This window comes from Heloderma suspectum, chromosome 3 (assembly GCF_057233095.1).
Source record: "Heloderma suspectum isolate Gila_16-S chromosome 3, 16-S_ref, whole genome shotgun sequence".
NCBI classification, from domain to species: Eukaryota; Metazoa; Chordata; class Lepidosauria; order Squamata; family Helodermatidae; genus Heloderma; species Heloderma suspectum.
The window spans coordinates 27,111,301-27,125,676 of NC_139460.1; the positions used below are offsets into that span (position 1 = coordinate 27,111,301).

The 14,376-nt window shown below is 41.6% G+C and overlaps 1 protein-coding gene across 11 annotated transcripts in view; it reads left to right on the forward strand.

Moving 5' to 3' along the window:
- Nucleotides 1-14,376, forward strand: part of DYNC2H1 (dynein cytoplasmic 2 heavy chain 1) — a 278,032-nt gene that overhangs the window by 206,841 nt on the left and 56,815 nt on the right. For 10 of the 11 annotated variants that reach the window (XM_084842673.1, XM_084842676.1, XM_084842677.1 and 7 more), the window contains 2 exons: nucleotides 3,129-3,245; nucleotides 11,547-11,756. In XM_084842673.1, coding sequence (XP_084698799.1) covers nucleotides 3,129-3,245; nucleotides 11,547-11,756 — 327 coding nt within the window. The remainder of the gene's footprint in view (nucleotides 1-3,128; nucleotides 3,246-11,546; nucleotides 11,757-14,376) is intronic. The other variant, XM_084842680.1, reaches the window with a different exon arrangement.

The following is a 14,376-nucleotide window of genomic DNA, read 5'->3' on the forward strand; positions in this document are numbered from 1 at the left end:
GCACGAGCCTAAGGTTCATGCATGTAACATTAAAGTATGGTTTCTTATTATGTCTAACCAACTCATTGATTATGGAAAAGGATAGCAACAATACAGCTATGTGTGATGAATAGGTTATGCCATAAGGTCCGCTGAGTGTTTTGAATTGCTCCAAGAAGGCCAGTCATTCACAAATGGGAAAGAACTTAGACCTGAGGTAGGATCCATTAAGGCAGATGGGTTTCCTAGGGCTGTTAGGGCTGCCTCATGCTGCTCTGAGGTTTAAGATGTGAGATGGGATTTTAAACAATACCACTGCATTCTTAGTAATGGGAAGTCTCTGCTTTTTTCAAGGAGAAATACAGTGAAGGCTCCTCCTCAGGAGTTCTGGCCACTCCAACCCCAGTGTATATGTTTCCTTCATAGGCTACCAGCTTGCCCTTCCCCTACTCAGCAAGGAATTATTATTTTGGCCAAGAGTCAGCAAGTACAGGCTGAACTCTAGAGGCAAGCACTCCCAAGCCTTTCTGGGACTTGGCAAGGTGGCTGGTCATAGGAAGAGTAATCTGCCCAATTTTCGGCAGGCACAGATTTAGTCATACTTTGAGTAGACCAGTTGAAATCAATGAGACTTAATGTAGTCATGAATAATTTAAGTCTGATTGATTTCAATCAGTCTACTCTAGGCATGACAAAGTCTGGGTTCAACCCATAAAATATATTTTTAAAAGAAAAAGAAGAAGGTAAAATACATTGAGGGGGAACTTTATTTTCTCCTAACATGATATTTATACAATGCAGGTATGTTGCTAGCCCAGCAGCTCTAATTTACATTACGTCAAATAGATCAGAGTCAGCTGATTTCTGGCAGTTGCCACATAGTTTTGGCACAGAAGAGACCTGAGCCTAGGGCTAAACTATATGTGATGTTAAATGCATTTTTGCATCTGACTTGCAGGTTTTAAAAAATGCTAATGGCATCGTCAGCTGTGGCACCAGTGGGGGATTTCCTCCCAATGAAAACAGCAGCTTCAGAGAAGGATTTTTCTCATGACCATACCAGAGGAAGAAAGGGTTAAATTCCACCGCCATGCCTGCTCTGATACCTTTAATTATTAATTCCCCCTGCTGATGCTGTTTGCATTTTTTAAAACCTGCACATTAATACAAAGGCATATTAATTTTTCAGCAAATTCTAAACCATTGTGAACCAATAGAGGAGCGTTTCCTCCTTTACTGTTGTCATAACATAACCTCCTCACCACCATCGCCCCAGAAAACAAAGTTATGTTTTCTTGATGAATAAAGGAAATTATTCTCTACCCCAGTTTTCCCTAATCTGGTGCCATCCAGATGTTTTGGACTTTAAATCCCATCAGCCCCAGCCAGCATGCCCAATGTGCAGGAATCCTAGGTGTTGTACTCCAAAACATCTTGAGAGCACCAGATAGGGGGAGGCTGTTCTGTAGCCTGGGAGCAGACCCGAAGGAAGAAGTTCACTCGCGGATCCACCTGTTCCCCAGAAACCTTCTGGCACTGGATTTTTGTCATCTTCTGTATGTTGGCATGTGTAGGAGAGGGACATCTAATTCTAAGGTCTTTGTCCTCTAGTAATAGTTTAGACTTCTATTCAAGCAAAAGCAACATTTTTTTTTGCATTTGTGAGGGAGCAAAAAATTTCCAGTGATTAAGTGATACATTTCCATTACAATTCAAAATCTTTTGTATCCAATTTGTGCAAGGAAATGTTTAGCAAATTAATCGATAACAACAATTATAAAACATAAAATAATACTTCCACTGACTAACAACTAGTGAGGTTTCATGTTCTAGCAAGGTTGATAAATTATTTTAATTTGCTTGCGCTGAACCAAACAACAGCATCTAATTTATCAGACAAACAAAGAAAATGAAACACCGCATCATCACACATTTTTCAAGATTAGAAAATCAATCAAAAATGCAGAAACAAGTGGACTTTAAGTGCATAATTCTGGGTGCTTAACAACTAAATATTTCAGACAAATGGAAAAATTAATACATATTTATTACAAAAGTTCTGTGTGGCCAAGCAAAACAGGAATTACAATCTGTTGAAAGAAAGAGTGACCTTAAATAACATGTAAACAGCAAATATGTGAATATGCTGTGGTTTATTCTGAAATTTTCAGTTGTTTTATTTCTTGGTGGGAGTTGCCCTGAGAACTCTGTTATAGAATAGCCTATAACTACTATTAGGGAGCAATCCTATGGCCGCTAGACAGTGGCTAGGCAGCCAAAACAACAATATGCTGTTTTCCGGGAACCAACCTCGGAGCCCACGCTCCGAGGTCGGCTCCCAGAAAACCGACCTACCCTCATGTCTGCCTAGCCACTGTCTCAGAGGCAGCGTGGAGAAGCCCCATCCTCTGCACTTGGAAGAGGAGCATGGAGTGGCTGAAAAGGGGCAGGGCTGGGGGTGTTCCGGCATGGGGAGAGCAGATCTGCCTGTACGACACATGATGTGTGTCATACAGCAGCCCCCCCGCTTCCCCCCTGCTCCCCCCGCTTCCCCCCGTTCCCCCCCCCCCCCCCGCAGCTAGACAGCAAAAACGGCTGTCTAGCAAAAACGCAGGGCAGGAGAGGTGCGGAGGGAATGATCCCCCCGTGCTTCTCCTGCCTTGCTTTGGATAGGTGGTCGCCTCTGAATTCAGAGGCGGTCGCCTATCTAGATAGGATTGCGCCCTTAATAAATAAAATAAATAGCAGTATAGGAGATACTACTGCATTGCTGTAGAAAGAGGGTAGAACGATACAAAGCTAGATTATATTCAACAATGTTGATTTGCAGTAAAAATCTCAAATATATTTAATAATACAAAATTTTCAAACTATTATTTAGATAAATTATTGCACTTTATTTTTTATCAAGATCCACATTTATGATTGCTGAAGTTGTATTGACATTATGAATGCATACACAACTGTTCAGAGCGTTATGGCCTTCCATAGGAATTTTATCAAAATATATATACTGGTGACTGTAGCCTTGAAGTACTTGATGTTTTTTTTCCTAAGAAAGACATTTCTGTTTATTTCACATTTGTAACCCTACTAGATATTTGCCTGAGTGTTCTCACACTCTCATAATATTATTTTTTATCTTACAGGTAATTTCACAGCTTCGGATATTGAGCAGGTCTGTAACTGCTGGCTGCAAATTTGACAGAGAAATCTGGTCTAATGAGCTTTCTCCAGTCCTCAACCTATGGAAGAAACTTAATCAGGTAAGAAGGTCAATTGTCGGAAAACATCTCAGTTTTACTTCTAAAATAACAGCCTAGGTCAAATGTGTAGATTTAATATGCATCTTAAGGACAGGCATTCCATAAAAGTGTAATTTCAGTAGAACACAGAGGGTTGTATCCTGAGTTACATGTGCATAACGGGACTAGCAGAAGCAGATTTTCCCTCCTCTTCCCCAAAACACCACACCCACAGGCTTCCGAGAATCCTGCACAGAGCTTTGCTCATAGAAAGTGCCTCTACCTGATTTTCTGGTATCCCACCCCCCAGCTCCCAGCACCACAGTTCACCTGATTCAGCCAGAGCCCCCAATCTCTGTGTAGCATTTTTAGAAGGGGGCAGGGAAGGAGCTCAAAAGTGAATCCAGCTCATAGAATTGAATTTGTTTTAAATAACATGGTAGTCCTAAAGTCTCCTTTCCTCCTATGAAAGAGGTTTTCTCAGTGGAAGAAGGAAACTTTTGAGCCAGATAATCCATTTTATTTTTGTTTATCAAAAAATAGAATTTGCTATACAATTAACTTCAAATGGATCCAGCATAAAGGATGTTTAAAGCTTGCTAAAAAAAAACCCTGCACTTTAGGCATTTATTTGCGTCCAGTATTCATTGCAGAATCTCAGTGTGTTTAAATACCTGTATTAAGGCACCTGCAGGGACATTAAAATTGTCTTTAAAACTAAGGAATGTACAGAACATAGAGTGACAAACAATACAAACATATAATAAAATGACAATAAAATGCAGTGGAGGGTAACAGAACATCTATAATAAGTGAAGTTTGGTTAAAATGTATTTCACAGTGGTCTAAATCTGTTACATGAACAAACTTCTACTCATACAACAGGAGTTTCCCTTCTTCACCTTGTACAGCCTACAAAGTCCCTGAAGGGTCTCCCAATGTTCTGTATCAGATTTGGGGGGCTGCACCAGAAACTGCAGAGGAGAGGGAAAATTTGACCTACCAGTGGTCAAATTCTGCTGATGGAAGGACTTCATTGGATACAACCTAATATAATCTCTTACTATTCTTACCATCAAGAACTGATTGGTTTTAACTCTTGTTCATTCCACCATGTGGCTAATAAGTTTAGTAACATGTCTGCTAAAATGCTGCACTAATTAACCCATTATATGTGGCTTATATTTGAAATAATTGTTTCCTCTGTGATTGTGCTAGTGATATTTCAAAATACCCGAAGTCTTCATATATTATCTCGCTTCTCTGTCTCTTAAGTGATCGTGTGGGAAATAAATACGAGCTCTAAGATGTTACTCCTGATCTATTCAGGGGATCTAGAGATCTTTACTAAGATATGACTAAAATAAGTAAGCCAGTATGGATTAGCCTATATAGGCCCTGATTTTCACGATCTTTTAAAGTATTACATATGTTTTCTGAAGGTTGTTTTGAATATTTGTACCGTTACTAGAGTACCGAAGTGTAATGAGGGATGGGACATCTGAGCCTTTAAGTGGTAATGGAAGGACATAGTGGTGACTATGGTAAAGGCCATATATGGCAACACTTCAATTAATTTTTTTGTATTATTGACAAACATTGGCTTAAGCCTTTTCCATGCTATAACAATTCGAAATTTATAGAGTTCAGTATGAAATTTAAGTTTGTTCTCACAAGCCACTGTTTTGAGTGCTTTGTGTTGGCAATATAAATAAAGAAGCAAGCAAGCACTGCCAGCCAGTGACCAACCATATTGGATAGTGACAAGGCTATCATGAGGATCCGCCAACACATGTAGGATTCAGCTTCATTTCACCCACTGATATATCTCTGTAGATTTTTCTTTTCAAGCACTTGTAGTTTGACTTGCTAAAAGCCAAATCTGGGCTAAATTATACATGTGCCAGATGATTTTCAAGGCCATCTCAACATGGACTGCTGCAGCTGGATATCAGTATATGTGGGCTTTCCTCCATGATTGTTATTGGTTTAAGGGTCAAATGACCTACTACATCAGGGGTGGGCAACTTGTGGCCCTCCAACCATTTTGGCCTACCACTCCCATCAGCCCTGGCCAACATAGTCAGTGGTGAGGGATGGTGGGAATTGTAGGCAAAAACATCTGGGGAGCCATAAGTTGCTCAGCCCTGCACTACATGCATACATGTGTACAGAGCTGTGTTTTGTTATTTAACCATTGAGCTTAGTCTTTGTTTCGTTTTTGCTATCATCAAAAGACACCTCTACTTTTTGGTGTGAATTGATACATTTCATCTATTTGTCATCCTACTCCTGGGCACTAGAAGTAGCTGTACAATATCCAAAGGGTTACTTTTAAGGCTGTATGGAATTGGGTAGTACCTGAGCTAACCCACAGAGCACAGTTCAGGGAAGGTTCCAAGCCCTGAGAGCCAAGGGAGTTTTGAAATCCTAACCTTGTCTAACTGAGGGACTTAGAGCCTTAAAATGACTGTTTGGGGCTTTTCATAGCTCCCTCTGAGCTGTGATTGATGTTCAGGACTTAATTGAAAGCTGTTGATTTTTGTGTAATTTGCTCAGCTGTTCAATGAAAGATTCTCCCTTATTAAACTTGCAAATTTCAACCCAAGATCATGAAACTGGCTCAGGTCTGTTAGCAAAACCCCAGTGGCCCTTTCTATTGAGAAAAAGTAGCTGGGAGGAGGTGATTTGTAGTGAAGATGGAGAAAGGATATGTTGAAAATCACAAACATACCCATCTCATCAGGCTTCTGTATGCATGATTATTCTTGCAAACATACATCCTGGAACCGTGAAAGAAGAAAGCAGCTTAGAGCAAGTTGCAGTGGCAGGCTTTGTAAGGGTAAAACACGCCCTCCTTCAACCACTTATCTGCTCCAAATTGGCCTTTTTGGAAGCTATTTAAGTAAGGGCCATTGGGATTTTGTATGTAATACATAGTTAGGCCCTGAGATGATCATATGAAGAGTCCCTGAGTTTGATAGTTCTCTTAAAGCTACTATATATAGAATTTCAGCCACTTCTATCTATAGGAATGAATAAGAAGTTCATTTCAGTTTGTTTTTTATACGGATTTACCAAAACTCACCCCTTCATGGATCACTGCCTTGTTGTGGCGAAAGGGCTTGCATAACTCAGTGAAGCCATAAGCTATGCCGTGCAGGGCTGCAAAAGACAGACAGGTCATGGTGGAGTGTTCTGACAAAATGTGGTCCACTGGAGAAGGAAATGGCAACCCACTCCAGTATTCTTGCCAAGAAAACCCCATGGAACGTATCACAAAGCTAAAAGATATGACGCCGGAAAATGAGCCCCTCAGGTCGGAAGGTGACCAATATACTACTGGGGAAGAGCAGAGGGAATTTCCAAGTAGCGCCAGAAAGAGTGAAGCGGCTGGGCCAAAGCCGAAAGGACACTCAGCTGTGGATGTGTCTGGTGGTGAAAAGAAAGTCCGATGCTGTAAAGAACAATATTGTTTAGGAACCTGGAATGTCAGATCAATAAATCAAGGTAAGCTGGAGTTGGTCAAACGTGAGATGGCAAGACTGAACATCGACATCTTGGGAATCAGCAAACTAAAATGGACAAGCATGGGCGAATTTAATTCAGGTGACCATCATATCTACTACTGTGGGCAAGAATCCCTGAGAAGAAATGGAGTAGCCATCACAGTCAACAAAAGGGTGGGAAAAGCAGTACTGGGGTACAATCTCAAAAACGATAGAATGATCTCAGTACAAATCCAAGGCAAACCTTTCAACATCACAGTAATTCAAGTCTATGCCCCAACCACTGAGGCTGAAGAAGCTGAGGTTGATCGGTTCTATGAAGACCTACAACACCTTCTAGAACTAACACCAAAAAAAGATGTCCTCTTCATCATAGGGGATTGGAATGCTAAAGTAGGAAGTCAAGAAATCACTGGGATAAGAGGCAAGCATGGTCTTGGTGTACAAAATGAAGCAGGACAAAGGCTAATAGAGTTTTGCCAAGAGAACATGCTGATCATAGCAAACACTCTTTTCCAACAGCACAAGAGGCGACTCTACACACGGACATCACCAGGTGGTCAATATCAAAATCAGATTGACTATGTACTTTGCAGCCAAAGATGGAGAAGCTCCATACGGTCAGTAAAAACAAGACCTGGAGCTGACTGTGGCTCAGATCATGAGCTGCTTCTTGCAAAATTTCGGCTTAAATTGAAGAACGTAGGGAAAACCACTAAACCATTGAGGTATGACCTAAATCATATCCCTTATGAATATACAGTGGAGGTGAGGAATAGATTTAAGGGATTAGATCTGATAGACAGAGTGCCTGAGGAACTATGGACGGAGGTCTGTAACATTGTTCAGGAGGCAGCAACTCAATCCATCCCAAAGAAAAAGAAATACAAGAAAGCAAAGTGGCTGTCTGATGAGGCTTTGCAAGTAGCTGAGGAAAGAAGGGAAGCGAAAAGCAAGGGAGAAAGGGGAAGATATATCCAACTGAATGCAGAGTTCCAGAGAATAGCAAGGAGAGACAAGAAGGCCTTCTTAAATGAACAATGCAAAGAAATCGAGGAAAACAATAGAATGGGAAAGACTAGAGATCTTTTCTAGAAAATCGGAGATATCAAGGGAACATTTTGTGCAAAGATGGGTATGACAAAGGACAAAGAAGGCAGGGACCTAACAGAAGTGGATGAGATTAAGAAGAGGTGGAAAGAATACACAGAAGAACTATACAGGAAAGATCTTAATGTCCCTGATAGCCATGATAGTGCGGTCACTGAACTTGAGCCAGACATCCTAGAGAGTGAAGTCAAGTGGGCCTTAGGAAGCATGACTAACAACAAAGCTAGCGGAGATGACAGTATTCCAGCTGAGCTATTTAAAATCCTAAAAGATGCTGCTGTTGAAGTGCTGCACTCAACATGCCAACAAATTTGTAACACTCAACAGTGGCCACAAGACTGGAAAAGGTCAGTTGACATTCCAATTCCAAAGAAGGGCAACGCCAAAGAGTGTTCAAACTACCGTACAATTGCGCTCATTTCACATGCCAGCAAAGTTATGCTCAAAATCCTACAAGCTAGGCTTCAGCAGTATGTGAACCGAGAAGTACCGGAAGTACAAGCTGGGTTTCGAAGAGGCAGAGGAACTAGAGATCAAATCGCCAACATTCGCTGGATCATGGAGAAAGCAAGAGAATTCCAGAAAAACGTCTATTTCTGCTTCATTGACTATGCTAAAGCCTTTGATTGACTTCCTGACATATAGAAGGGGAAGAAATGGAAGCAGTGACAGATTTTATTTTCTTGGGCTCCAAGATCACTGCAGACGGTAACTGTAGCCATGAAATTAAAAGACGCTTGCTCCTTGGGAGGAAAGCTATGGCAAACCTAGACAGCATAGTAAGAAGCAGAAGCATCACCTTGCCAACAAAGGTCCGCATAATCAAAGCTATGGTTTTCCCAGTAGTAACATATGACTGTGAGAGCTGGACTATAAGGAAGGCTGAGCGCTGAAGAATTGATGCTTTCGAACTGTGGTGCTGGAGAAGACTCTTACGAGTCCCCTGGACTGCAAGGAGGTCAAATCAGTCAATCCTAAAGGAAATCAACCCTGACTACTCATTGGAAGGACAGATACTGAAGTTGAAGCTCAAATATTTTGGCCACCTAATGCGAAGAGAAAAGTCACTGATGTTGGGAAAGATCGAAGGCAAAAGGAGAAGGGGACAGCAGAGGATGAGATGGCTAGATAGCATCACTGATGCAATGAATATGAACTTGAGCACACTCCGGGAGAGAGCGGAGGAAAGGAAGGCCTGGCGTGCTATGGTCCATGGGGTCACGAAGAGTCGGACATGACTGAACGACTGAACAACAATGCAATACATACACAAAATCAAATGTGTGTAATGTCTCTCTAATTAAAATCTGAAAAGAGCTTCTTTTTTTACATAATTCATACCTGTCCAGGTCAAATGTTGTAGCATGCTCTAAGGTAGCCTTTCCATTCAACACTGGGTATGAAGAATGGGGAGACCCCACTTAGAAAATTACAGTTCATGTAATTTTCGGTTGCTGAGAGTACCTGCATACCTTTCTAACAGGTCGCAATCCAGTGAAACTGCGGTTCATGCAAAAGTGGAGGTTAGAACTTAGAAACTGGAGGATAGAGAAGAAGTAGCTAAAATGAAGCTCTCTCCGTTTCCTCCTGAGATTAAGCCATGCAGTCTCAACAACTGGATTGAGGGATTTTTGACAGTGAAGAACTGTTTATTCCATTATGGCACCAGTTCTAGTATTAATTTGTGAATTCTAAGGGCAGTATGCAACACTACTATTCTGCTTACGCCATCAATGTACCACTTAGCATATACAACCTCTAGTGGTATACCAATAGCTTAAGCTGGCACAACAGGTTTTCACTTGCTTTGCATTCTATAACTTCATAGGAGCAGACATTATACAGGGAGCATGATAAGAGAGAAAAAATGGAGGGTTACAGTAGAAGGGGTAGTAGAAAATGAAGGGCAAGGAACATCATGATTTGACCCAGTAGGACTCTTTTAATGTTCTCATGTGCAAAAGGCCAAGTATCAATAAACCACCAACCACATTATTATGTTACTGTAAGGATGTTATATCACTGACATGGGGATTGCAGATATGTTGGTACAAGTGTTTAGAACTAGGATGTCCAGTTCTTGTTCTCTTGTGCTGTGTTTGTGAAAGCATTAGTTTATGGGTAAATATTACTTACAACTTCTTCAGATGGCATTTTGAAGTGTTGGGAGTCTTTTAACTAGATCATCTTTTAACTTGATCATCTTGATTATCATCTTTAACTTGAGTCTTTTTAACTTGATCATACAATGAAAATCTAAATGCGTTCTCTGATAACACTATATATGCAGTATATGCTTATTCTGCTCCAGCTATATGGTGGAGACCAACTTGAGCAAGAAACATTTGCTCACTTGTATTTTTCTTTACATGGAAGGGAGCTGCAAATTCACATGCATTCGTAGTTCCTATGGTACACTGCTCACAAAACTAAACCACTTGTGTGAGCATTTTTAATGGAAGTCTGCCCTTGGCATATCATCAGCATTAACTCAAAACCAGCTGGTAAAAAATGACTTATTTTACTGTATGACTGTATATCAAATAGGAAATTTTGATGGCTATAATTTTCTCAGGAATGTAAAGTCATTTAGGGAGCAATCCTATGGCCACTAGACAGCGGCTAGACAGCCATAGGATATGCTGTTTTCTGGGAACTGACCTCGGAGCTCACACTCTGAGGTCGGTTCCCGGAAATCGGACCTCCCCTCACTTCCGTGCTGCCTCTGAGGCAGCACGGAACAGCTCTGTCCTCCACATTCGCAAAAGGAGCATGGAGGGGCCAGAAGGGGTGTGGCTGGGGGTGTTCCAGAGCGGGGAGATCGTAGCTGCCTGTATGACACATCCAATGTGTCATACAGCAGCCTCCTTCCCTGTTTTGTGCTCTTGTGGCTAGACAGCTGCAATTGGCTGTCTAGCCAAAAATGCAGGGCAGGAGGAGCATGGAGGGAACGATCCCCTCCATGCTTCTCCTGCCCTGCTTTGGATAGGCGGTCGCCTCCGAGTTTGGAGGTGGCCGCCTATCTAGAGAGGATTGCGCCCTTAATCTGTCTAATTTATTTTTCATTATCTATGATTTATTTCTTGATTTTATAAGAAATCAGGATCCTGATAAAATTATTTCTGAACTAATTTTCTGCTAATGGCTTTAGCTGAGCAATTTGCAGAGTTGTGAGGATTTAAGAACATTGATTATTGAAGAGGAAGAACTCTTCAACTCTTTAAATTACAGCATCAGATGTTTCCCGAACATATGAGTTTCAGAATCATCTTGTACACTTCTTTTATTATATTCTATTTCAATTTTAGTTACTAATCATCCAGATATATGTAGAATTTTAGCTCAGTGGCACCAAAGTCCGTAATTACCTGTCTCAGAAAACGAACTTGCTCTGCTCATAATGTTCAGCAACATTATGAAATGACCACCATTTTCTGCTAAGCTGTTTTCTGACTTGGATCTTAATTCAAGCTGTTGTGCCTCCCTTCCTGGTGCCTACAGTGCTGTTATTGCAGCAATACAGGTGCCAGAAAGCTTGGGAAACAATATTGTCCAGGGTGCTTGTGTCCGTACTATGGATGCCAAGCACTCTGGCAACCATATGTCCTAGGTCTTCTGCATTAGCGTGCAAATTTATGTGTTGGCCAAAGGATGTCATAATTCTTTAACTGATTAACAGAATGACTTGTTTCCCCCCCTTTAGAATTCCAATCTGATTCATCAGAAGGTGTCTCCCCCTTCTGAGCGGCAAGGATCCCCAATCCTTTCATTCATTATTCTTGAACAGTTCAATGCCATTCGCTTAGTTCAGAGTATTCATCAGTCTCTTGCTGCTCTCAGTAAAGTCATCAGGGGAACGTCGCTGTTGAGTTCAGAAGTACAAAAACTAGCAAGTGCTTTATTAAACCAGAAGGTGAGATTTTATTTTAAATTCTCAATGTACATAATGCTGCTTTATTCTGTAAATATGTCTGTCTTATCTACAATAATAAAAAAGAAAGCAATTACAAATATAGCATAAAATACCACATAAAACTTTCCTTTGAGTAGGGACAAAACAATTAGCGGTTCAGATTAAAAACACTAAAATGGTGAGAGCCCAAGATGTATTTAAAACACATGTATGATTAAACTCCTTAAGTAAATAAAAAGGTCTTCATCAGGTGGTGAAAAGGCCATAAGGACAGTGCTAGGCAAGCTTCTCTGCAGAGGCTGCTCAATAGGTGGGACGCCATCACCGAGAAGGCCTCTCCTTAGTAGCCACCCTCCTCACTTCACTTGGCAGGAGTACATTGAACAGGGCCTCCAAAGAGGATCTTAAGGTTTGGGATATAGACATGGGAAACATCATGGAATCTGCCTGGAGTCTCTAGTGCCTAGTTCAGTGTTATATTTCTCACAGGGTACAATCAGATGTTTCTGGGAAGTTCACAGACAGCCAAGCCACTGTAATTCAGATGCAAACATCCTCTGATTCTGGTGGTTCCATATAGCAGTCATGAGTAATGACTGTTAATAGACTCATCCTTCATTAAATTTTATCTAACCTTTTAAAAGTATCTAAGTTAGTTGCCATCACTACATCTTTTGACTGATTCCATAAATTAAGTATGCGGTAAGGAAACAGTCCTCCCTTTTGTCTGTCTTGAAGCTACTTTTTTTAAAATTGAAAATTATTTTTTAGGCCTGCTTTAGGGTAGAACCCTCTACCAATCAAGTTCATTAGTTGGCCCTGAGTTACAGTATTATGAGGGATAAAAACTTTTCACTTCCCACTTTATCCACACCATGCATTATTTTATAAACTTCGGTAATGCCCCCCCCCCTTACCGAATTGCTCTCATTTCACATGCCAGCAAGGTGATGCTCAAAATCCTACAAGCTAGGCTTCAGCAGTATGCGAACCGAGAACTACTGGAAGTACAAGCTGGGTTTCGAAGAGGCAGAGGAACTAGAGATCAAATCGCCAACATTCGCCGCATCATGGAGAAAGCAAGAGAATTCCAGAAAAACGTCTATTTCTGCTTCATTGACTACGCTAAAGCCTTTGATTGTGTGGATCACAACAAACTGTGGCAAATTCTTAAAGTGATGGGAGTACCAGACCACCTTACCTGTCTCCTGAGAAACCTGTACGAGGGTCAAGAAGCAACAGTAAGAACCAGACATGGAACAGCCGATTGGTTCAAAATTGGGAAAGGAGTACGACAAGGCTGCATATTGTCACCCTGCTTATTTAACTTATATGCAGAGTACATCATGAGAAATGCCAGGTTGGATGAATCAGAGGTCGGAATTAAGATTGCTGGGAGAATTATCAACAATCTCCGATATGCGGATGATACCACCCTAATGGCAGAAAGCGAAGAGGATCTAAAGAGCCTCTTGTTGAGGGTGAAAGAGGAGAGTGCAAAAGCTGGTTTGAAACTCAACATTAAAAAAACGAAGATCATGGCATCTGGCCCCATCACTTCCTGGCATATAGAAGGGGAAGAAATGGAAGCAGTGACAGATTTTACTTTCTTGGGCTCCAAGATCACCGCAGACGGTGACTGTAGCCATGAAATTAAAAGACGCTTGCTCCTTGGGAGGAAAGCTATGGCCAACCTAGACAACATAGTAAGAAGCAGAGACGTCACCTTGCCGACAAAGGTCCGTCTAATCAAAGCTATGGTTTTCCCAGTAGTAACGTATGGCTGTGAGAGCTGGACTATAAGGAAGGCTGAGCGCCGATGAATTGATGCTTTCGAACTGTGGTGCTGGAGAAGACTCTTACGAGTCCCCTGGACTGCAAGGTGGTCAAATCAGTCCATCCTAAAGGAAATCAACCCTGAGTGCTCATTGGAAGGACAGAGACTGAAGCTGAAGCTCAAATATTTTGGCCACCTAATGCAAAGAGAAAACTCCCTGGAAAAGACCCTGATGCTGGGAAAGACTGAAGGCAAAAGGAGAAGGGGACGGCAGAGGATGAGATGGCTAGATAGCATCACGGATGCAATGAATATGAACTTGAGCACGCTCCGGGAGAGAGCGCAGGACAGGAAGGCCTGGCGTGCTCTGGTCCATGGGGTCACGAAGAGTCGGACACGACTGAACGACTGAACAACAACAATGCCCCCCCGTCATCTTTTTCCGAAGTGAAAAAGCCCCATATTTGTTAGTCTTTCCTTCTAGAGAAGGGCCTCCAGCCTCCTGATCATTTTAGTCGTCCCTTTTCTGCACCTTTTCCAGCTCTACAATATTCTTGAGCTGGGGCAACCAGAATGGTACAAAGAATTCCAAACATAGTCATGCCATAGATTTGCAGCAGGGCATTATGACACCCTTGCATTAAAAGTTGTCTATTAACCAGCCAGGAACTCAGTGCAAGCAAGTGCATGGAATATCATGCAGGGGAATGAGCGTGCTGGCAGAAGAGCTACAGAGTTTCTTTGCTAACCACAGAGAAAGGAATTCTCCTTCCTCCTCAGTGAGCATGGAAGTACAGTGCAGATGTGTGAATCACAAAGTTCAACAACATCTCTAATTACTCT